The 23,193-nt window shown below is 41.7% G+C and overlaps 1 protein-coding gene across 5 annotated transcripts in view; it reads right to left on the bottom strand.

Moving 5' to 3' along the window:
- The window catches only part of CD80 (CD80 molecule), a 30,430-nt gene that overhangs the window by 5,601 nt on the left and 1,636 nt on the right, over positions 1-23,193 (bottom strand). For 2 of the 5 annotated variants that reach the window (XM_055315827.1, XM_055315831.1), the window contains exons 1-4: positions 17,512-17,847; positions 16,213-16,323; positions 9,327-9,644; positions 4,589-4,870 (exon numbers count right to left, since the gene is read on the bottom strand). In XM_055315827.1, the coding sequence (XP_055171802.1) occupies positions 4,589-4,870; positions 9,327-9,644; positions 16,213-16,312 (700 nt within the window). In that variant the 5' untranslated portion in view covers positions 16,313-16,323; positions 17,512-17,847. Of the gene's footprint in view, positions 1-4,588; positions 4,871-9,326; positions 9,645-16,212; positions 16,324-17,511; positions 17,848-23,193 lie in introns of those variants that run through there. The other 3 variants (XM_055315828.1, XM_055315830.1, XM_055315829.1) reach the window with 2 other exon arrangements.

Here is a 23,193-nt window from a genome sequence, read left to right as displayed (position 1 = left end):
CTTTAAATATTGCTGCTTCCCATGGTTCTGTCTGCGGTCCCATTCTCCTCTCGCTGGCCCCAAGCTTCTCAGGTGATGTCATCATCCACACCCAAGGTTTAAAATACCACCTGATTTCTAAACCCATATATCATATTTCTGATCTCATTTCTTTTTGTCCCCCTTAGACACATCCATTTTATTTAAAATGCACATTTTAATTACAGATTGATTTACTTTAAATATTGCACAGGCATTGTCACAAAGAAAGTACTGGGTTTGTTTTTTTTACTTTTAAATTCTAGTTAGTTGATGTACAGTTCAACATTGATTTCAGGAATTGAGTTCAGTGGTTCATTGTTTACATATAACACCCAGTGCTCACCTTAATACCAATCACCCACCCAGCCCATCCCCCACCCCTTGTCTCCATCAACCCTGTTTGTTCTCTGTAGTTAAGAGTCTCTCATGATTTGTTTCCCTCTCTCTCTCTTTTCCCCCTCCCGTATGTTCATCCATTTTGTTTCTTAAATTCCATATATAAGCGAAATCATATGGCATTTATCTTTCTCTGATTGACTTATTTCACTTAGCATAATACATTCTAGCTCCATCCATGTCATTGCAAATGGTAAGATTTCATTCTTTTTGATGAATGAATAGTATTCAATAGAGTGTCTATATATATATATATATATATATATATATATATATATATATATATACATACTGCTATAAACATCGAGATGCATGTACTCCTTCAAATGTGCATTTTTGTATCCTTTGGGTAAATACCTAGCAGTGCAATTGCTAGATCATAGGGTATTTTTATTTTTAGCTTTTTGAGGAACCTCTTACTGTTCTCCAGAGTGGCTGCACCAGTTTGCATCCCCACCAACAGTGTAAGAGGGTTCATTCCCCTTTCTCCCCATCCTTACAACATTTGTTGTCTCCTGTATTTTTGAACTCCAGGTTTGATTTTCTAGCTGCCAACTAGATGGATGGATGCCAGCATTTCCACCTGATTTAAAATGAACTCACTATATTCTTTCCAAAGCATACCTTCCATCTATATTCTCCCATTTCAGTGAACAGCAATACCATAGTTACCCAAATATGAGTGAAGGGTTTCTATGGACTTTCTACTTTGTATTCAGGATACTCTGCAATTGGTTCCTTTTCCCAAAATCCCATGCAGCAGCTGCCTTAGTTTAGATTTTTTTCTTCTCTTCCACCTGGTTGTCTCCATTCTGGTCCCTTTGCCTCTGGTTTCTCCCGCTCTCTCTCTCTGTCCCCTGCCTCTGGTTTCCTGGGCTCTACTAACTCCTACACATTGTGCCACAGTGATTATTCTAAAATGCATATTTGACTTTAGTGCACCTCCCACTTAGAGACTAAGGAAAGTTTTTTTTTTTTTTTCCTTTTCCTCTAAAACACCACATTGCATGAAGGTGAGTGATCACCAGAAGTGGCCTCTACAGACCAGAATGACAAGGAGGCTCTCGCTATTATACTGTGAGTCTAAAAGTGTCACAGGTTCTGACTCATTCCTGCCTTCCTCTCAGAGGCCATTCTCCCATCCTCAAGCCTCCCTCAGCCTAGAAAGAGGATATATGTTTGAGAGAAAGAAGGGGGAACTAGTAGTGACAAACTGGCTCTGTCATGATGCCAACTAGGAACCTAATAACGCACCAGAGAACAGACTCAGAATTCTAATTGCAGAGTTATGTGGGGACATCTGCACATATAGCATACTAGATGCACCATGAGTAGGACTCCCTGATTCACTCCCTTCCACACACATGCGTCTTCCAGTATATCGAGGGTTAACCAATTTGGCAGGCCCAGACTAAAAATATCATGGACCAAATCTGTTTAATTAATAAATTTGGGGGTTTTTTTAGAGTGGTTATTTATATAAAGCTTTATATAAATATTTTTTGAGAGAAAAAGCACACAGGAGCAGGAGGAGGGAGGGAGAGGGAGAGAAAGTATCTTAAGCAGGCTCCACACTCAGCAGGAAGCTGGACACAGGACTCCATCTTACCACCCTGAGATCATGACCTGAGCTGAAATCAAGAGTCACGCTTGACTGACTGAGCCACCCAGGTGCCCCTATGTAAATATTTTTATGTAAATATATTTATATAAAGCTTTACTCACATGTCTGGTAACATTGCTATGAACTATACACCTAATTTTTGTTTATGCAGCCAGCTCTTGACCACCCACAAATGCATTATTTGCTTTAGACTCTGAATGATGCCTGCAGTTCAGTTTGGTTAAGCATCTGACTCTTGGTTTTGGCTCAGGTCACAATCTCAGGGTGGTGAGAGCTGAGATCGAGCCTCATGTCTGGCTCCACGCTGGGTGTGGTGCCTGCTTAAGATTCTCCCCCTTTCTCTCTGCCCCTCCCCACCCCTAAAAAAAAGGAAAAAAAAAATGGTGCCTGTAGTTCAATTAATGAGATTTGAAGTATTTATATATTAAAGCACTCTATCATACGTAGCAAGATGCTTGGTATCTGATAACTACTTTAATAAAGACTGAATGAACAAAGAAATGAATAAACCCATACACTTAATCATCTTTCCATTAACTGTTGTAAATGTAGGGCAAAGAGCTAGTATTTTTCATTAGACTGAAAAGGGATATTGTTCATCCTTAGCATGAGGGAAGAATTGAGAGAAGGCATATCAGGGAAAAGATTAAAGCTGGGTGTCTAAATCATCTTTAAATAAGAGCTCCATTCTTTTATTTTAATGGGCTACATTCTGTTTACTATAAGTTAGCAAAAGTTTGCCAAACCTGGCCTACTGCCTCTTTTTTAAAATAAAATTTTTCAAAAAATAAAATAAAATAAAATTTTTCTGGTCACAGCAAAATTGAGTTTTTGCCAGAGACCATATGACCTACAAAGACTAAAGTATTTACTATCTGACCCTTTCCTGAAAATATTTGCCAATTGCTTTCCTAAAATATCATATACACTCATATTCCAAATAATGTCCAAAATAAGATGATTGAAGCTGCTATTACTATTTTGTGTGCAAATCCCTACCTTACTCATAACAATCTAAAATTGATTAAATAATGACATATTAGTAAGGTGAAAATTAATGCTGAATTAATAAACTATATGATTCCAACCTCATTTTTATAAATTTTTTAGAACACATAAAAGATGACTGAAAGAAATGAGTTTGGGCTATTAATAAATCATGTCGGGCAGCCTGGGTGGCTCAGCGGTTTAGTGCCACCTTCAGCCCAGGGTGTGATCCTGGAGACCCGAGATTGAGTCCCACGTCAGGCTCCCTGCATGGAGCCTTCTTCTCCCTCTGCCTGTGTCTCTGCCTCTCTCTCTCTCTCTGTGTCTCTCATGAATAAATAAATAAACATTTAAAAAATCATGTCAAAATTGTGTTTGTATTTGAACTAATTTCCCCAGGAAATTTATCTCATTACCAACTGGAGAAAATAATGAACGAGTCCACTTCAAGATGGAAAGACCTAGAGCAAATCATTCACTAGAATGTTCTGCTAGACCATCTAAAATATCTCTTCTACTACAAGTACAGATAAGAGGAAGACATGCTGTATATTATATATTATATATCCATGTGCCACTATATATAAAATTCAGTATATTGTTTATTACTCTGTAGCCACAAAATGTGTTGTTAAGAGTGGGTCTGGGGGGTGGAGGAGAGAGGCCTGGTGGTCTTCATATAATCAGCCCCACAAGTTAGACACTTATTTCAAGTATCTGTGTTCCCCCATTTTGGGTTCAACATGCATAAATTAATATAAGTTCAACTTATTCCAGTGTACATTTTCAAATGATTTCATCTCTTAGGCACAGAAAATTCTGTACATTTACTACCTGAAGGGCAAAGTATTTGGTCATGGTATTTGGGCAAAATGACCTCTATTTTCAGGCTTTGTCCTCAAGTAGTTTGTCATTTACCTTCTTTACCAGATTTGGTTCTGAATGAACCAGTAACTCTTTTTTTTTTTTTTAATTTATTCATGAGAGACAGAGAGAGAGGCAGAGACACAGGCAGAAGGAGAAGCAGGCTCCACACAAGGAGCCCAATGTGGGACTTGATCCCGGGTCTCCAGGATCAGGCCCTGAGCCGAAGGCAGACGCTCAACTGCTGAGCCACCCAGGCGTCCCTGAACCAGTAATTTCTAAAAGGCACATTCATCCACAAAAGGCAACGATTTGATGCCATGGGATGATGGGAAGGAGTCATCCAAAAAGAAAGTACCAAAACCCTGAGGGAAAGTCAAAAGAAGGACAAATTTTAGTGCTTTCAGTATCAACAATATTGTTATAATACTTGCTGACTACTTGATGGAGAACATTTTTTTGGATGTCTCAGTTTTAGAAGGTTTATTAAAGGAAATAAAATTAGTCTAGTAACATTATGGCCATACCTGTACAGTGACCTTAACAAGTCACAATATCACTTCATTATCGTTTATGGGTCTAAAAATACAAGAAATGCTATCAAAGTTAACATACATAATTCCAAAATGTATCTGGCTGAGTTACTGTCTTTTTAGATTCTATACAGTAGAAACTCCTCAGAACAATGTTACTTACATTTTTGCCAGTTGAAGATCTGTGATACTGTTAAGTCTCCATACTTGACAAGACACACAAAGCTATGGTTGTTTGTTATATTGAAATCCAGTTCACTACTAATAGTGTACAACTCAGTGTCCGGGTCTTGGGAAACTGTTGTGTTGGCAGCATTCAATTCTTCTTCATTTTCCCACCAGGAGAGGTGAGGCTTTGGAAAACCTCCAGAGGTTGAGCACATTATCCTTTTGATGTCATGGGATGGATTTCCAAGGTCAGTTATACTAGGGACAGGGAAGTCAGCTTAAGAAAGAAAAAGGATATAAGTACATATTATACTGGGGTGGGGATTGGGCAAGGGCTTTTTAAAAAAATTATCTAGCTTTAATAAGAATAATAAAATTAGATATAATTTGCAACTTCCCATAAATCATTAATAGTTATGTGTAAGCCAAAGATTACTTTGGTTTGAATTGGGTATGTCAATTCTTCATTACTTTTTTTTTCAAAGATTTTTATTTATTTAAGAAATCTCTACACCCAATGTGGGGCTTGAATTCATGACCTCAAGAGCCACATGCTCTTCCAACTGAGCCAGCTAGGCGCCCCAATTCTTCATCACTTTTGATGCAGGTAGAAGGGCACTTAGAGAAAGAGGTAGATCTCTGTGGATAAATAGTGGCATAGTATTTGGGATTTGTAAGAGATGAGGAGAAAAACAGACAAATGTATTGAGTTCTTGATGTTGTTAGATCTTGGACCCTACCTCATTTCATCTTTACAACAACCCTATGAAGCAGATGTACATCAAAAAAGATCAAATATCAACAACTTCATTTGATTTAACCTAATATGGTTTCCATTTTATAAATAATCAAATTGAAGTAGAAAGAAATCACAATGAGTAAATGGCAAAACTGGGAAGCGAATTCAAGTTTTTCTGATACTATAACCTTCTCTTTTCTTATCTTCTCTTCCCTTCCCTTGTCTTTATTTTCTTCTCTCTTCCTAATATTTGACGTATACAAAGTGGTTCTCTTATTTATCTATTTATGAATTAATATGCTAAAAAACACCTGTGAGCCCACCATTCAACTGGAAAGCTAGCACGTTGACTGTAGCTGATGTAAATCTACTCATCTGGTCTCACCTTCATTGTCTCCCCTATTTCCCACACTTGAGATAACCACTACTCTAAATTTTTCCTTAGGATTCCCTTCCTTTTTTAAAGGTAGTCTTTAGTAAGATAAACCTCTGTCCAAACTGTCCAATATTGAGCCTATAATCTCAACCACTCTACTGATTCCTTTGCTATTCTTGTGTGCATTATGAGGACAGAGGGGTCTTCCTAGCATTCCTCCAAGATACTTGAGGCACTCTTGCATTTGTATATTTGACCCCCAATAAGATATTAAAATATAAACACAATAAAGCATAGTGAAAATGACTACCGAGAACACAGGAAAAACTCCCTAACCCACTTTTTCCCTTATTCTTAGGCTTAAAGAGATTTATACTTTTCAGCCTGTGGGTGGGGAACCAAGCCCCGCATACTTCATCCCATCCAGTTAGATTTCTTTTTACAATTCAGAGTTCCACAGAGAGATTAGTATATAGCATAATGGTCACCAACTTTTTTTAAGAATTTATTTTGAAAGCTTCATAGTGCAAACAAATTGTACTACTTGGTTGTCATGTCACAAGACATATGATACAAAGCTGAGGCCATTCATGAGGACTGGACTTTTGTAGAAAGTTGGGGGTTTTTGAAAGAACAACTGTGAATCATACATACATAATTAATAAAGATTTCCTTTGAAGCACAGGCTGGCCAAGATCTAACAGGTTTTAAGACCAGTTTTGCCTTTTAGCTCTGGGCCAATTACTTAATCAGTTTCAGTTTTAGTTTGCTCATCTGTAAGATAGGGATAATAATACCGGCCTTCCAGAATTGTAAGGATTAAATGACATCATTAATATAAATCATGAAACACAGAGCTGGACACAGAGCAGATTAATTAATAGACTGAGTTAGTGGGTCTTAAACTTGCACTCTCTTAGATGAGTGCCCTCATTTAAATCAAGTTGCCCAGCGAAAACTTCCAAAACCACCCAGTAGCACTGTGAATAATAAGAGAAAGGGGAAGTTATGACAAGTGACAAAACTGCCAGGAAAAGGAAAAAATTGCATTTGGTAGGAGGTGAAGTCACCATTTTTGAATCAATCCTGTCTCTAAATTAAGTTTGACATTTTCCTGAGCCATTTTTAGCTGACATTTCCTACTCTTGCAATTTGTCTTATAAGATCAAATCACTACAGTGGTAGCTGACATCAAGAAAGAATATTCCCTTTGTAGGGTGCCTGGCTGGCTCAGTCAGTGGAGCGTGCAACTCTTGATCTCGGGGTTGTGAGTTCAAGGCCCACAAAATAAAATCTTAAGAAAGAATATTCCCTTTGTTTCTTACAACAACGTTATGTGTTATATATAGCCTGGAATAGGAAATCCAAGTAACCCATATCCTAAATTATGATTCACGTTAATTTCTGTGCTCTGCTTTTTTAGAGATACTTAACTACGAGAATATTTTAAAATATTCTGTATATTAGAAACCATCAAAAAAAAAAAAAAGAAACCATCTTTGCAAGGTCTGGCGAGGCTTAGCACAGCCTTAGCTGTCTTCTATTCCTTCAGTGAGATGATCCATGTCAAGTAACAGCAGTTAAGGCCTTATGAGCCTAAACTAGCAAAGAATTACTCCTTTGTATCTCATTTTAATGCATTAACCTACGTTTTCACCATTCCTAATAGGTAGGGTAAAAATATCTTATTAGGAAAGGAAAAGGTGCACATGTGTTAGAAAGGTAAAAATCTGTTACCCTAGTTAATCTGTTAACTAGTATAGCTAGTTACCCAAATGCTGGTTAATGGAGGCTTTTATATATTGCTGTGCTGATATTGTATCATTTTGTAATCTTTAGCAAATGTAGAGAAACCAACTTGTTCAGTGCCAAACCTGGTGAAAGTCTCAGGTGTCTGAGGAAACCTCTCAGTCCCAGGCAAAACAGGACAGTTGATCATCCTAAGCAAATAAGTGATTAATTTCTTATTTCTCAAACTGTGGTCCTCAGCAGCCATACAGGCATCACCTGGTAGTTTGTTAGTGCAGAATCCAAGATCCAACCCCACACCTACTGAATCTGAATCTGCGTTTTAACAAGATCCTCAAGGGAGTCAGAGACCTTAACACAAGAGAAGCACTGTTGTAATAGATGCAAATAGAAAAATCAGAATTGGTTGGTTCTGAGTCAAATTAAGCAGGCCAAGTTTCCCTTTTTGTCTTCACTTACCTGACTTTGGTGCCCAGCCCCTCCTGGCCCTTTCAAGGCCCCCAGCACTCTTGTGTTGCCCTTTTAGCTGTCCTCGGTCTCCTGCTGTAGTCTGCTACTAGGGCTTGCCCTTCCTGAAATTCTGCTTCTCCCTCTTGGGGTTTATTCTTTATCTTTCTATCAAAATGTACATAGTCCTGAGTCTACTTCCTTTTGGGCATTGTTAGAGGATTGCCTGTATCTAATGCAATTAACTAGTATAGGTTAATATGCTTGTGGTGCTATCCCCCCAGGTAACATTTTCATTTTTTACAGAGATCTTATAGGGGGAGAAAATGCTGAAACTGTCAGCATTTGGTAACAGTTCCAGCAATAATGGTGGGAATTCTAGGATTCAATGTGGGTCAGAATTTTGGACAGGGTGGGCTTTGTAGAACCCCTAAAATCACACCATCACATAATCATTGCTCTCTCCATGAGCAGGGAATACACAGAGTGAGGTTTAAGGTAATCCCATGTAACCGGCTTACCTCCTAAGCTTTAGGTGTGATTTGGATGCTATAGTGAAAGATTCAACATAGCTTTGTTCTTTGAAGAACAAAGCAGGTAAGAGTAGTGAAGAATTCACCAAGGATCCACTTACATTACCTGTTATCAAGGTTAATGATCATCTTTTATTAAATAATAAGTTCGGTTTCCACTAAAGGCCCAAGTGTCCAGGAAGAAAATGAAACGTGGTTAAATTTCAAATATGGGGGAAAGTTCAAGGGCTATCATTTCTCAGCAAGGGCTCAAGCTATATTAGTAACCACTAGTCCTATCACCTGGGATAAACACAAGGCTCCTTCCTACCCAAGAAATGCTTTCCGCCGCAGTAGATATAGAAGTAGGACTTTGATTTATGAATTATCCTTCTTTTCCATGACATAAATTATGCACCCAATCCTCTGATGTCTAACTTTGTAGGAATAGCCATTAGATGAGAGCTTCAAATATAATAATAAATATAAATAGTAAAATAGCCATAGCAATAGGCATTCAGTTACTATTTGAGAAATATTTCTGCCTGCATTATTCTTATACCTTTCAATATACTTTCACAGAATGTATTACTGGATAAAGTGCAGTTAATAGTACAGCTACATTAAATCAAGTGTATCCCCTTATGATTCAGAACGCACTATAGGTCATTCTAATGCCAGGATGACTGTCATGAATTTGGATTGTCAAAATGCAAGAAATGCACACTAATAGATACTTCCAGGATGTCTTGAGAATCAGTTAGGGCTTATTGTAAAACTACAGACTTATTTAACCCTAAACGAAGATACCTCCCTCTTTGGTAAGATTTTCAACCTAATCAATAGGAATATATCTTTAAGGGCATCAAGAATCTGCCAGTTTATAGTAAATCAGAAAAATCCCACTGACCTCTGACCAATAACATCACCGAAGTCATGTGTTTCACTTTGTAAGACCTTTTTTCAGTCTTTTGAACGATACAGGTGTATTTGCCATTGTCTGACAGGCGCAGAGCCATAATCACGATGGAGAGGTTATTGGTGAAGTCAGCAAAGGTGCGATTCTCATACTTGGACCACACTTTCGTTTGTCCAGATGTGACAGCCAGCACCACTTCATCATCCTTTTGCCAATAGATTCGAACTTTCATCAGTTCTGTAGTGGAAATGTTGTAATCACAGGACAGTACTGCTACTTCTTTCACTGTCTTGTTCACCTGGATGATGCCTAAGGAGAGGCAAACAGAAAGGATTTTATGTCTATTAAATATGGAGTCCTGCACAAGCAGGAATTCAGAGTTGGCAATAACAGAACTCAGGGTGTTGTATCTAGTGGCTATGCATGATCAGAGAGTTCAGTTTGATTTTGATAATTTTAGTCCCCAGTGCTTTTTTTTATTGTGGTTAAAAAATTGTAAAATACACCATCTTAACCATTTTTTAAGTGTACAGTTCAGTGGTGTTAAGTATATTCCCGTTGTTATGAAACAGATCTCCAGATCTTTTCATCTTACAAATCTGCAACTCTGTATGCATTAAACAGCTCTCCTTTCTTTATCCCCCAACCCCTTGGTAACCACCACTCAATGTTCCGTTTCTATGAATTTGACTACTTTAGATACTGCATATAACTGGAATCATGGAGCACTTTCTTCTTATGACTGGCTTATTTCATTTACCATAGTGTCCTCAAGGTTCATTCATGGTTTAGAATGTGCCAGAATCTTTCTATCTTTTTCCTTCCTTTTTAAGGAATAATAAGCAAATGATTATATATATATATATATATATATATATATATATATATATATATCATATATATCACATTTTCTTTTCTATTCATATGTCTATGGACAGTGGGGGAGAAGGTCCACTAGTCCCAGAAGAAGAAGGACTTTAAGAGACCTAGCACATGAATGCCAACTATGGGTAAACAATGTACTCAGCCCTGATGGGGGATATGGAAGTCACTAGAATGTGAGATCTTGAAGGGATGTCCATGTTCATTCATTTTGGTGTTCTTCTGGAAGGTTCTTAGGAAGCTGCCCCAGCTTTACAATTTTTGGTGCAGACCTTTCAGGCCACTTTCCTAGTTAACTGGTTTCCCCAATTTTTTAGGCCCAAGTTCCAGAACAGCAGGCCAACACCACCCACACCCCAGCCAAACCCCAATGTTGAGCTCTGCCTTGAGAAACAGAGTCCTTTTCTTCCCAGGCCTGGATTGACCTCATAACTTCAGGCTGAATTCTTCCCTCATCCCCACCAGACAAGGTATAGTTTACACCTCTAGACTATTTCTATCCTCTTCTCTGACCCTAAATTATCTATATCTCATCTTTATCTCTTTCAACTATCTGTAATCCATGTAACAGTTGGTCCCCATTTAAAATATTCTGCCAATTTTCCTATCAGTGTATTTCAGAAAACCAACATTTCAGCATCCAAACTCCATCTTTTTGTTAGCTCCTAAGCCTTTGTCAGTAGCACCAAACTCCCCACTGTCTTCTGATTTTTTTGGTCATTCTTCCTATGCTGGGCTTGATCTACAAGCAGAGTCCCTCAAGCCCAAGACCTTTCACAAGTAGCCACTGCCTCCCCCACTGGACACTGTCGTGTCATCATGCCCCACATCCCCCAGAGCCACACAGCATCCCCTGGCTGGGGTCGGCGGGGGGGGGGGGTCCTATATAGAGATCAAGTCTCCAGTTCCTCTCTCTCCTTATGGTGGGATCATGGAGCACTAGCCCCTTTCTATCTCAACAGCCATTCTTCAGGCCTTCACTTAAGAAGTGAATTTTGTGCTGGCAGTATCTTCACAGCAATATAAAGTAACTCAGAATGATCTAAGGCACCCCTTTCAGCACTTGTGCCAAATGTTGCCAACCCCAGCTTTAAGCAACATATCTGAAAAAAGGGTAGCCATGAAAAGATATACTCAAGGGGAGCATATAATAGCTAAATAACCCTAACTCTCTTTAAAAAGATACAGCAGAAGCAAGCTGATAGGTATAAGGAGCATGAACTATGGATTCCTATTGACTTGGATTCTAGTCCTGGCTCAGCCATTTGCTAATTAATCTGATTCCTCAGGGTATGATATGTACCTCCCAGGATCATTGTAAAATTAAATTCAGTTAAATGATATAAATGGAAAAGTCCTGAGTATATACAAGTCTTCTGTAAGACTTTCCTTTCTTCTCTTTCCCAACTCTTGCTCCCAACTTCTACCCTCTGGTCCTTTCATTGCCCTCAGGGGTTATGTCAGATACACAGGACCCTGGTCTTGCTATGGGCCAAGCAGATACCACTTCAGAAATCAGCTCATTTATCTGGGATTCTAAATAGGATATTTCCCTATGATCTGTTGGTTCCTACCCAAAAAGAATCCAGAATTTCTAATGATTTTGACATTAGCAAAAGAGGAATCTTAACTGAAAATGCGCTACTTTCAATGATGACTCTTAAGGAGTTTTTGTCCAGCCATCTGAGGAGAAGTGTGGGTGTTCCTCTAAAGGTCAGTAAAAATCAATGGGATCCTTAATGTTCCTATATGAAATCGGCTCACCACACACTCATGGTGAAGAAGAACCAGACTGAAAAGAGGAACTAAAAAAATCTTCTGAGCAGTTTGGAAATTCCACCAGGACCCGGCTTCCATACTCAGGCTTGCTGCATTTACAGATAACTGAAAGCTCTCTGAAGGGTTTGGTCTGCTTCAGTGGCTCTGAAGGGGAGAGTCAGGTCCCTGAAATCTGAGTATTACTGCCTAAACCCAGCTGAATTTTGACCTTGCTTCACCATTTTACAAATGGGGACACCTAGCAAAGTGGGTGTGAGAATTCCGCCCACATAACACGCCTCTGCTGTCCTGGGCACATGACAGGTACCAGTGCCCTCGCCAGGCATTCACACAGCCCAGTTCCTTGCTTCCCTCAGATTTCTGCTCTGGGACCCCCTTTGTCTGGTACTCTCCCTAACCAGCACCCCCCTCCCAGACCTCATCCATTCTGCTGCTCATTAGTCCCTTGTCCTGATTTATTTCTCTTCAAGCTCATCTCTAGCACTAGTTACTTTTGAGGCTATGAGAGTGGGGGCTTAATCTGTTTAGTTCATTGCTCTACCTGCAGAATCTAGAATAAGAACTGGCCCATAGTAGGTGCTCAATAAATATTTGCTGGATGCATGGTTAGGCATTAGGAGATGAGATCTGGCTCCATCTGCTACACATTAGAATCATAACCTTGACTGAGTTGGTTCCTTGGGAATTTCTGCAAAATGGGCATGATACATTCTCCTCTAAGATTTCATGGAATTATCATGGGGACTGTATGAGACCCAGATGTAAAAGTGCTTTGCTAACTATAAAACACCATACAGATTTTTAAATGAGGCCATTCCTCTCATTCACAGCACATGATTTGTTGAATGGCACCCAGGACAGGGCAGAATCAATGTGGTAATCGGCTGACGACTGGACTGAGCCAAGCTCCCAGAGCTGGGCAGAGCAGCTCATATCCCCATGTGCTGTGATGTGTGTTATCTCACTGGGCCTTAAGTGTGCTTTTGAAATAACGGTGTTCTCAGACTCTATGGGAAACACATGTTAAATTCGTAGAATAGCAAATACAGGAAAGCATAAAAGATATCTATAATCAATCCCATCATCTAGAGATCTACTGTTAATGGGCTGTGTATATCCCTCCAATGGGAGGGACCCTTTGGGACACTTCTAAGTGCTCTGCATGAGATGAACCAGCACCCATGGGGTTTGTGTGAGCCTTGGGCTTGGTGCTAGGAGAACAAGGAGAATAAGTATCTGCTCTCCAGCAGCTGACAGATTTGAGACCCGTCACCTGATTTTTGCACCACTTCTGACTTTCTCTCCTCTTGAGACCTAGCCTATACGCACTGTATAAATCTGATCCTTTATGTCCCCAAATGGTATTTAAGTCTCTAAAAAGCTCAGGGACACAGCAAGAACTTGGCTCATAGGACCCCTTGGCTAGCAGCCTTCAGATAGTACAGGACAACAGGAAGAGTCTCTGTGACACTCTGGGGGCATTATTTTCCCTCTGGCTCAGTCTCCCTCATGCCATAGACATGCAGGCAACACCTTTCCTGTGTCCCTGGCCTACAACCACCAAAGGCCTCTCCCCTTCCCTTAGGCTTGTGCTTCCCTGAAAATGCCCCACTTCTGAGAGAAAGCTGCCCATGTCGGCCCCCCTGAGAGCGACCTGTTAGACCCTATGCTTTATAACTACCAGTTTCTGGAGTACGTGAGTCCAGTGTCTTTACCTCCACAGACCAAACCAGAAGTGGAGAGTTCAGGCATCCCCTCCCTTTTCAGGACAAAGTGGTCACCTGTCCTGGGCAGCAGTGGGTGGGGATAGGTGGAGTGCAGGTTCCTGGCCCAGACCAGGAGAGGAGGGTGTGTGGTAAATCCCTTTCCCTGAAGCAAAGGCCTCCATGATCTCACCCAGCCTTGCCTCCCACAGGCCATATGCAGCTCCCAGCTGCACCAAGTCTGCCAAACCCTCCCTGAGACTACACCACACATACACTCTCCAGTCTCCACATCTCCCTCTGACTCCAGTCACTTCGTCAAAGCTCTCTAAGATAGCCTCCTGACAGGTTTTACACAATCCCTCTGGCAGCCCCACAAGCCATTCCTTATGCTTTAGCAACACTTCTTTTTTCAAACATCATTTCAGAGCTTTACTATTCAAACCGAAGGTCTGTGACCCAACAGCATTGGCATCACCTGAGGGCTTGTTAGAGATGCAGAATCTTAGGTCCCTCCCTGCCCCACCCTAGCAGAAATGTATTTTTCAAAAAATTATGCCGACTTTATTTCAGAGCATTTTAGGTTCACAGCAAAATGAATGGAAAGTAAAGAGAGCTCCCATATACTCCATCCCCTTGGTGCACACAGCCGCCCCTTCCCTAGACATCTTCTGCCAGAGGGTACATTTGGGACAATCAATGAACCTTCATTAACACATCATTACCACTCAAAGTCTGCAGTTTACTTTAGGGATCATTCTTGACACTATACATTTAATGGGTTTTCACCAACGTAAAATGACACGTATCCACCATTATAGTATCATACTGAGTCTCCTCTCCTCACTGCCCTGTGCTGGAAACTGCTTTCAACATACCAGGTGATTGGTATGTATACCTGACGTGTGAGCAGCATTGGTACAGACCATGTCAGTCCTTAAAACCCTTCCGTGGCTTCCCAGTGCCCTCCAGACAACATTCAAATTCCTGACCATGGCCTTTAAGCACTGTGGAGTCTGGTCCCTGCCTCTACTTACCCCACCATGTCCACTGTCTTCACTTCCCCTCTCCTCTGTTTCTTTCGCATGTGGCTCTTCCGCCTTCACCCAACTCACTCTAACCACCCTCTTCTCTGGCAGAGAAAGACACTGTACATCCTTCGTACATTCATTTGAGTGTTTCTTTGATTAATTTTCATGTTCTTCCTAATGACCGTAAATTCCATGAAGGCAAAAGCCATGTCAGTCTTGCTCACAACTTGTCCCTAGGACCAAGAAAAGTATCCTCCACATAGGAAATGCTCAATATTTCTTGAATTAATATGAGTAAACAAAAGAAAGAACCCTTGTGCCAGACTCATCCTTACCTTTGTGCCTCTGTCTGTGCTGTTGCCCCACCCAGAATTCTCCTACCATCACCCATCCTCTACCATAAAGCCTGCCAGCTGCCTTAGCCCGTCCTGGCCCCACTCTGTCCAGGTCTTGGCCCCTCACAGTCAGGACCAGACACTGCACTGCTCTTCACTTGCTTGTAGGTTAGTTTTGCCTTCTTCAACTAACACACTCAAATCTCCTAGAGGGCCGGAATCCCAGGTTCAGTTTTTGAGTACATAGTAGGTGTTCAAACATAAGATGCTCATGGATTTGTTTGTTGACTCGATACAGCAATAATAAAATCTGAATGTAACTGTAGAACAAAGTGCTTTCCTAAATATTTTTCTTTAGCTCAAAGATAATCTCCTTCTGCTTGCCCCTGACTAATTTCCCTGGTACAATTGCTAAAACCCTAGTTTTAATTTTATATTTTCTTTCTCTTTTTCATTGGTACTTCCCCCCCCCGCCCCCCCCCCACATACACACATATTTCTAGGAAGCCTGTATAAATTTCTTTCTAAATATTTTTAAACTCTTTGGACTCTCTCAGAAGATTCATTAGCTCCCCCAGCTTCCCAGAAGAAAATTAGAACTGTTGCAAATGTCATATAAGTGTAAAATATATACAATTTCTGATGCATAAATTATAAAACTTAAGTCATGGTTCTCTTGGTTCAGCAGCCATGTAAAATAGCAGGTTTTCCAGCCCAGGACAGAAAATGTACTACTAGCACCACTGTAGGCCAGTAATCCAGCACCCAAACTCCTCTCCCATCCCTCTTCCACCGTCCTTCACACTTAGACATTCCGGTTGATGCCTGCAGTGCAGACATACTTCAAGTGAGCATCTCGTAAGACAAGGAGCTCTGAAGCCAAGCTGTGCTGAAGCCAAAGCCTTCTCTTTACTACTTGGGAGAAACCAGGTGGCATGCTGATCAGCAGAAAGAAGATCTTTTGTTTTGACTTTAAAAATAAAGTCAGAACCATTCTTCAACAGGATGAGCCCCACTCTTCTTAACAGCCCCCTGGATCCAGCCCTTGAAGCCCAGCCTGGAGGGTGGCAGAGAGGGACAACACAGAAAACCCCACCTCCTAAACCGTGAAGCAGCAAACTGAGTCAAGTTCCTGAAAGTTTCTTACCTGAACAGAAGTAAAAAAGACTAGCTAACACCAAGAGCTGAGAGACCTTGAGATATGGGTGTTTGAGTGGTGGTGTTCTCCACTTCGCTGTGTTATCCATGGCTTCTGCTGCTTAGGGTAGAAAACGAAAACAATTTCAAACCAAGTGAAACCTGGGTACCTCCTAGTAAGCGCCACGCAGGAGCAGAAGACAATTCAATTGCCTCACACAGAGGGTTCTCCTATGATGTTTGCAAAAACACCATGGATGGTATACCTGGGTCTCCAAACTCCTGAATATAAAAGATTGTGGATTTATTTTCACAACTTGAAAAGGAAAAAAATTAAAATCACCCAGGAAAGAAGGTTGGCCTCATGTGGGTTATAAAGCTCCCTGGTTGTCTGCCTGAAATGAGTCAGAAGCCTTAATCTGAGCATTCTCTAAACCACACAATCTCAAGGGCAAAGCAAAGGTTGGGGGAACTCCGAGGAGGTGATCCTGTTTTGTATATGTTCCCAAAACTAACCGCAGGTCTCCCATGGAATTGTTCTGCTTAATGGGGACAATAAGACTTTGGTAAGAGGACAGAGGATTTTAAGAGTCCTCAATAGCAGTTAGCCAAAATTCAGAACCTCTTCAAAACATACCAAGAAACACATAGCACCAGTGAGATCCTATTTCGTCCAAGGCAGGACTGAAATTATAAAACTACTTCCTTCTCAACACATTAACGTAAAAGAAGTACCTCCATTCTTAAAGACCCCATGCAAAGAATACGTCTTAAACTGGCAGAGGATCTGAATCAACAGAAATCTGTTTGTAAAACGGGAAAAGATGTATTACAAAAAATACTTATTTATATTATGTATACCGCATGAGGAAGCTGATTTTTTTTTCAGTAAATTTACAAAATTTAGAACTGAAAATGAATGTCGTGCTCCACTGTGATCTTCTGAGGTTGCCACCACAGACATAGTCCAATGCTACTCAGAAGCCATTCAAGACCCCTCTTTGGGAACCACCCCAGAGCTCATTTTCCAGCCACACTTGACAATTTTATTAGCCACACTCCATTTTAATCAGGATTAGTTTGCATTTGCTTCTTCACCAGAATTTTTTGAGCCATAACTCTGTTGATGATTCACCAACCAAGCTGGGAAGCCCCAGCCCCCCGTAAGAATGAGACCCTAGGCAGGATCTTTTGGAAGTATGCATCTTGAAGATAGAAGTGATAGTATGTTTATTTAAAAAGCAGTCGGGTTGTTGGTAACTATCCCTATCAAGCTATCCCATATGAAGATAACAGTAAATGTACTTACCTGCTGAAGGATAACTCCTCTTTTTTTTTTTCTTGTGTTTAAACAGAACAAAACAAAACAAAAAAAAGTCAAAGGATGAGGCCCCAGTTCTGAGATGTTCCTTTCTTGCTGTCTCCAAAATAATGGCAAGTTGCTCAGCTTTTCTTTGGGTGATATACCAGAGGCAATCCCCTTTCCAACTTCCTTTTACTCGCTGGAAGATCTAGCTGATGTTCATTACCAGCAGTATTTAAGTCAAAGCAGGGGATGTGTAGATGTTATGTATAACTTGAGGAAGCTGGTTCTGCTGTCCCTTTTTGTCAGCCACCTCAGAGAGTGTGGCTAGGACAAAGCACACAGCCCCTCCCTCACCATCTCTCACCATCTCTCATAAAAAGTCTCAAGAGCAGAGCAGCCTGTGGGAGAGTGGGAGGGGCAGGCCCATTGGCTTTGGGTTAGATTGTGAAATCTGTGAACCAGCTGTTTCTTTTTTTTTTTTCCAAAGATTTTATTTATTTATTTATTCATGAGAAACATGGAGAAAGAGGCAGAGACACAGGAAGAGGGAGGAGAAGCAGGCTCCAGGCAGAGAGCCCAATGCAGGACTTGAGGATCATACCCCGAGCCAAAGGCAAGTCACTCAACCAATGAGCCACCCAGGCATCCCGAACCAGCTGTTTCTAAGTTGGTCTCAAGTTTTGTTTTAGCACCCAGTAACCACCTCGCTACTCAACAGTCATGTCACTGCAGGAGTGGGCAGTCTACCTTGTATGTAGTGGCCACTTTTTGGAGAGTGCTGGGCTCACTAGACGGCCCTTAACTGCACCTCTATTATCTTCACAGACTGGACTTTCCAGCAGCCATGTTGGACAGGAGTGCCGTAGACAAAGTTGAGGGCACCTCAGGTGAGCACAATGACAGAACCGAGGGATAGGGTGAGGAAGATTTTAGGTACTCTCCTAAACCCCCACCCCCCACCCCTGGACTCTTATTTTCAATCAGCCTGCTACCCCTGTGTAGAATTTTGGAGCATTCTGTGGGTAAACAGCTGACTCATGCTGGCCCAGTGAACCTGTTTTGCACAAATAGAACCTGATAGCACCTTGCCTGGGCCTGTACCTTTTACAGTCTGCTCCTGGCCCCAGGGCTCCTCTTTTGCTTTGGCATGAGATATCTTTGCAAGTTCTCTACTTAAACGTGTGCAGCCTGGGAATATGGTGGTAGTCAGTGCCCATGGAGTACTCCTGACCAGACAGGATTGGAAGCTGACAGCTTCCAGGTGGAGAGTTCTGAGAAACATTTCATGAGGGTCTCCAGAAGGTCCCAGTGGGATTGAGTACCAGCTGTCTGTGGTAGAGGTCAGTGTGGTAAACCACCCTTGTCCTGGAGTTTCTTTCTTCCCTGCCTAAGTCCTCCTGTGTTCACACCACTGGACTACATCCCCAATAAACTAGACTTTTGTTTCCAGCTTTGCTTTCTGAATACTCTAGGTTAAGGCAAGAGGGATGCTCTCGTGGTTTTCCATCTAAATTTGTAAAAGTAGGCCCTCATATCCCTCCCATCTTGTCCATCTTTCTGTAGAGGTAGAAACGTGGCACTGGAAACAGATGTGTTGTAATGTGGGGTGGCAGGGGTGGCAGCAGCTTTTAGTGAACAAACGTGGCCTCTTCTACTTCCTGTCTATTGGCAAACACAACGTCTCTCCCAAGGCAACCAGAAAGAGCAAAGAGAGTAGGAAACAGGGAAGGCAGAGGCACCTTGCTTCAACCCTGTGACAGGTTTGTGGCTGGGTTCAGTGGGTGGCTGCTCTGTCAATCTTAGATTTGGAATATTCAAGCTCTATAAAGTGTGCCAGGCACTTTATGACAGGGGCCCATTGCATTTTCATCTTTTCTGCGAGGAAAAAAAGCTTGGTGAGCATTTTCATGCATCTGTGTCTTGGTCTGTGCATCTCAGCTGCATTATTTTGAATAATGAGGAGGAAGGATGTAACAACTTCTACCTTACAGTTGCAGTGATCTTCAGCCTCTCTGTGGAGGGGCTGATGCTCTCCTCTGGCTCCTTTCACTGCTTCATTCAAATTTGCTTATAACCTGCACCCAGCATAGGGTGGCTAGATCTAGGCTTTAAGACACCATGGTGTTCCCAAGCAGTGCCACAGTATGCTAAAGCTGGTGGAAACGTCATCAATGTTAAGAGTGGTCACCTCTTCCTCTTTGAATATTGTCACACTCTTTCTGATTCTCTGAAACAGAAATCACTGGAATTCTTAAAGTGAAAAGAGAAGTGGAAATTCAGAGTTAACCCCTGTCCAAACTATCCCACTGCCCCTCCTCTGCCTGCATTTGGTGCTATATTCCCTCTGCCTGAAAACAACTGACTGTTCCTTAACTTTCTAGATGACTTTCCCTGTCTCTCTGCCCATCCAAACATTTTCCTTCCTGAAAGGACCAGACCAAATGCCAGTTCCTCAAGAAGCTCTCATTAAGTCTTCTTATCCCTATCTGCTCTTTCTGTTCTCATATATGCACCACTCCTTTGGCATGTCAAGACAATTCCCCTAAAATTTATTGAGTTTGTACTGTAAGCCTGGAACTGTGCCAAGGACCGGGCATACAAAGATGAGTAGAATGAGAAAAATAAGAACAAGATGGAGGGACCGTAAGCAAAAGAAGCAAGCAATAGCAGAAAAAAGGAGCAGAGCAATCAGCTGAATTGGAGTCTGCAGAATGGGAAGATGCCCCCCACCCCACACCTCCCCCAGAGCAGTAGCTCATGGCTATAAGTCACTAGTTCCTAACCTTGGATTGGGAGATCCAGCCACCAGTAGATTTTTTTTTTAAATATTTTATTTATTCATGAGACAGAGAGAGAGAGAGAGAGAGAGAGAGAGAGAGGCAGAGACACAGGCAGACGGAGAAGCAGGCTCCATGTAGGAGCCTGACGTGGGACTTGATCCCGAGTCTCCAGGATCAGGCTCTGGGCCGAAGGTGGCACTAAACCGCTGAGCCACCCAGGCTGCCCCCACCAGTAGATTTTAAGCCCTTCTTTGGCACGCTCCCTACCAGATGACCTCGGCCTCTCTGCTCAGCTGCCCAGCTGAATCCCCAGCTCCCCTCCCAGGGTTTGTGATGGGGCCCTGATGCTCCACTTCCACTGGCTGGCTCTCAGTGGGTAAAACTACAGCCTCCAGAAAACAGAAAGCACCTATTCCTGCGGTGAAGCTTGGGGTGGGAAATCTAAAAAGAGTGAAACCACTGACTTCACAATGGCAGCTGGTTTTGGCATAGTGGTGTCAGGCCCCTAGAGAGTCCCTCAACCTCCCCCCGCCGTAGCCCTGATAAATCAGTATGAAGCTGGAGGGAGTTATTCTGAGAGCACTGTTAAAGCTCTTCACTCCATCAAATGCTGCCTTCGTGGTGGGTACTTGCTCTCTGCAGAGGCTTCAAATAGTCAAATTCCTTCTCCCGTTCAAATAGCAGCTGAATGTCTGTGCAAGGTGTGCTTTAACAGGTGCCATTTCTGGGAAGCCCTGCTGAGAGATAAATTTCCCTTTCCATTCAAGCTATGCAATTTCTCTTTAATTTTATGAATAGAATTCAACTACTACTCTCTGTCCGCCTTTATGAAGCCTGGTGACCATGACCTTTTGCTTTGACCTTTTGGTTTTCCCCGTCAGTTTATATTACATTGTCCTTAAGAAACAAATGACAACTATTACTTCACTTTTCAGAAAAATATTCCACGAAGAAGAAAGAGGAGAAAGGGGAGGAAGGAAGGAGAAGGGGAGGAGGAGAAGGGAGGAGGAAGGTGAAGGAAGGTGTTTACTCCATTTTAGGGGTTGATAAATAGCTTAGTGTGTTTAAGCAGCAAATAACACGCTCCCATTAAATCTTTAATTCACATAACCTTTAATTTACTGAAGTTTGCTTTCGTGGCACTACACTGTCCCATTTTGAAAACACTAAGATCAGGGACACCTGGGTGGCTCCATGGTTGAGCGCCTGCCTTTGGCTCAGGGTGTGATCCCAGGGTCCTGGGACCGAGTCCTGCATCGGGCTCCCTGCGTGGAGCCTGCTTCTCCCTCTGCCTTTGTCTCTGCCTCTCTCTCTCTCTCTCTCTCTGAATCTCTCATAAATAAATAAATTAATTATATCTTTAAAAAAAATGAAAGCACCAAGATCATTTCTGGGTTCTCCTCCTGCCTGGTGCTTGACTTCTTACTGTGTTTCTCAGGGGACAAGGAAAGTGAAATAGAAAACTGAAAAGAGTGACTTTTTTTTTTTTTAAGATTTTTTATTTATTTATTCATAGAGACAGAGAGAGAGAGGCAGAGACACAGGCAGAGGGAGAAGCAGGCACCATACAGAGAGCCTGATGTGGGACTCGATCCAGGGTCTCCAGGATCACACCCCAGGCTGCAGGCAGCACTAAACCACTGCGCCACCGGGCCACCCATGAAAAGAGTGACTTTTGTAAATTTGTTAATGGCTCTGGTGGACAGTGTGGGTGAGGGAGTGGCAGCCAATGGCTGTAGTGACCCTTAATTCCCCCAAATCCTAGAACAAGGACTGGCCAGGATTCCAGGGCAGTTCCTACCCTCAGACACAGAAGCCTCAACTTTCCCCAACAGTGTTTGTCTCTTCTTTTCTTAAAGGGTCAAGCAATAAAACACTGTAAGCTCCTTTGACAGGTGCCCTTTCTAGTTTTGTCAGAAAAAAATTCTTTCCTAAACACAACCAAATTCTCTCCTGCTTTGCCTTAAGATTATGTTCTCTCCTTCAGTCATCCACAGAAGGGGTGGGGGGCATTTACGTCCATTACAAGCTCAAAACAAATTAATAGAAACACTGCAAGACGATAGAGAATCATTTCGAACCTCCTCAAAACCACTCCTCAAAACAACTCCGGTCTGCGTGAAAAAAAAACCCTCAGCTCTGCATTGCTCTTTTCTCTGAGTTACCAGTTTGGCAGCCTTTTTATTATTGCTTGTTACTTTTCTCTGCATCCATTTTTCTACCTGTAGTTTGAATCTGAATGTAATAATATATCAATAAGGATCTGGGTTCATTTAGAAAGAATCCACATTGGGACACCTGGGTGGCTCAGCGGTGTCTGCCTTTGGCTCACGGGCATGATCCTGGGGGTACTGGGACTGAGTCCCACATCGGGCTGCCTGCAGGGAGCCTGCTTCTCCCTCTGCCTGTGTCTCTGTGTCTTTCATGGAGAAATAATTTTTTTTAAAAAAGAAAGAATCCACATAAATAATTCCTGGCGATGGTATGTCATATTTTCACTCATTATTTCCACGATTTCCACTCAATATTTCCACATATTTCCGTGAATATTTTGTTGCCATTTTCACCTTCCTACTGATGTATATTTAGCTAGTTGCTTTGGGCTGAGAAAATGCCAACTTAAAGTTGCATTTTTGGTTTTACTTTTTTTTTCTTCTCCCATGTGTTTTTTTAGGTTATTTCTGGGCTTCTGGCAATTTTAGTTAATCTTTTTAATTATTCATCCAAAATCAGCCCAGGTGTAATTTTCTCTGGATGCCTTCTATGAACACTCTAAGCTGTTAATGTCTCTTTCATATCTGCCGATCTTAGATCTTGAACATTTTGTCACAGTCCAAGTGTCCTAATGTCATTATACCCTACCAAGTCTCCTGTGTCGCATGATTTTGGCCTTACCTCTGTAACT

The sequence above is a fragment of the Nyctereutes procyonoides genome, unplaced genomic scaffold, assembly GCF_905146905.1.
Source record: "Nyctereutes procyonoides isolate TBG_1078 unplaced genomic scaffold, NYPRO_anot_genome, whole genome shotgun sequence".
In the NCBI taxonomy this organism is placed as follows: Eukaryota; Metazoa; Chordata; class Mammalia; order Carnivora; family Canidae; genus Nyctereutes; species Nyctereutes procyonoides.
The sequence above is the reverse complement of the archived record's forward strand: the minus strand, read 5'-3'. Positions and strand labels throughout refer to the sequence as shown.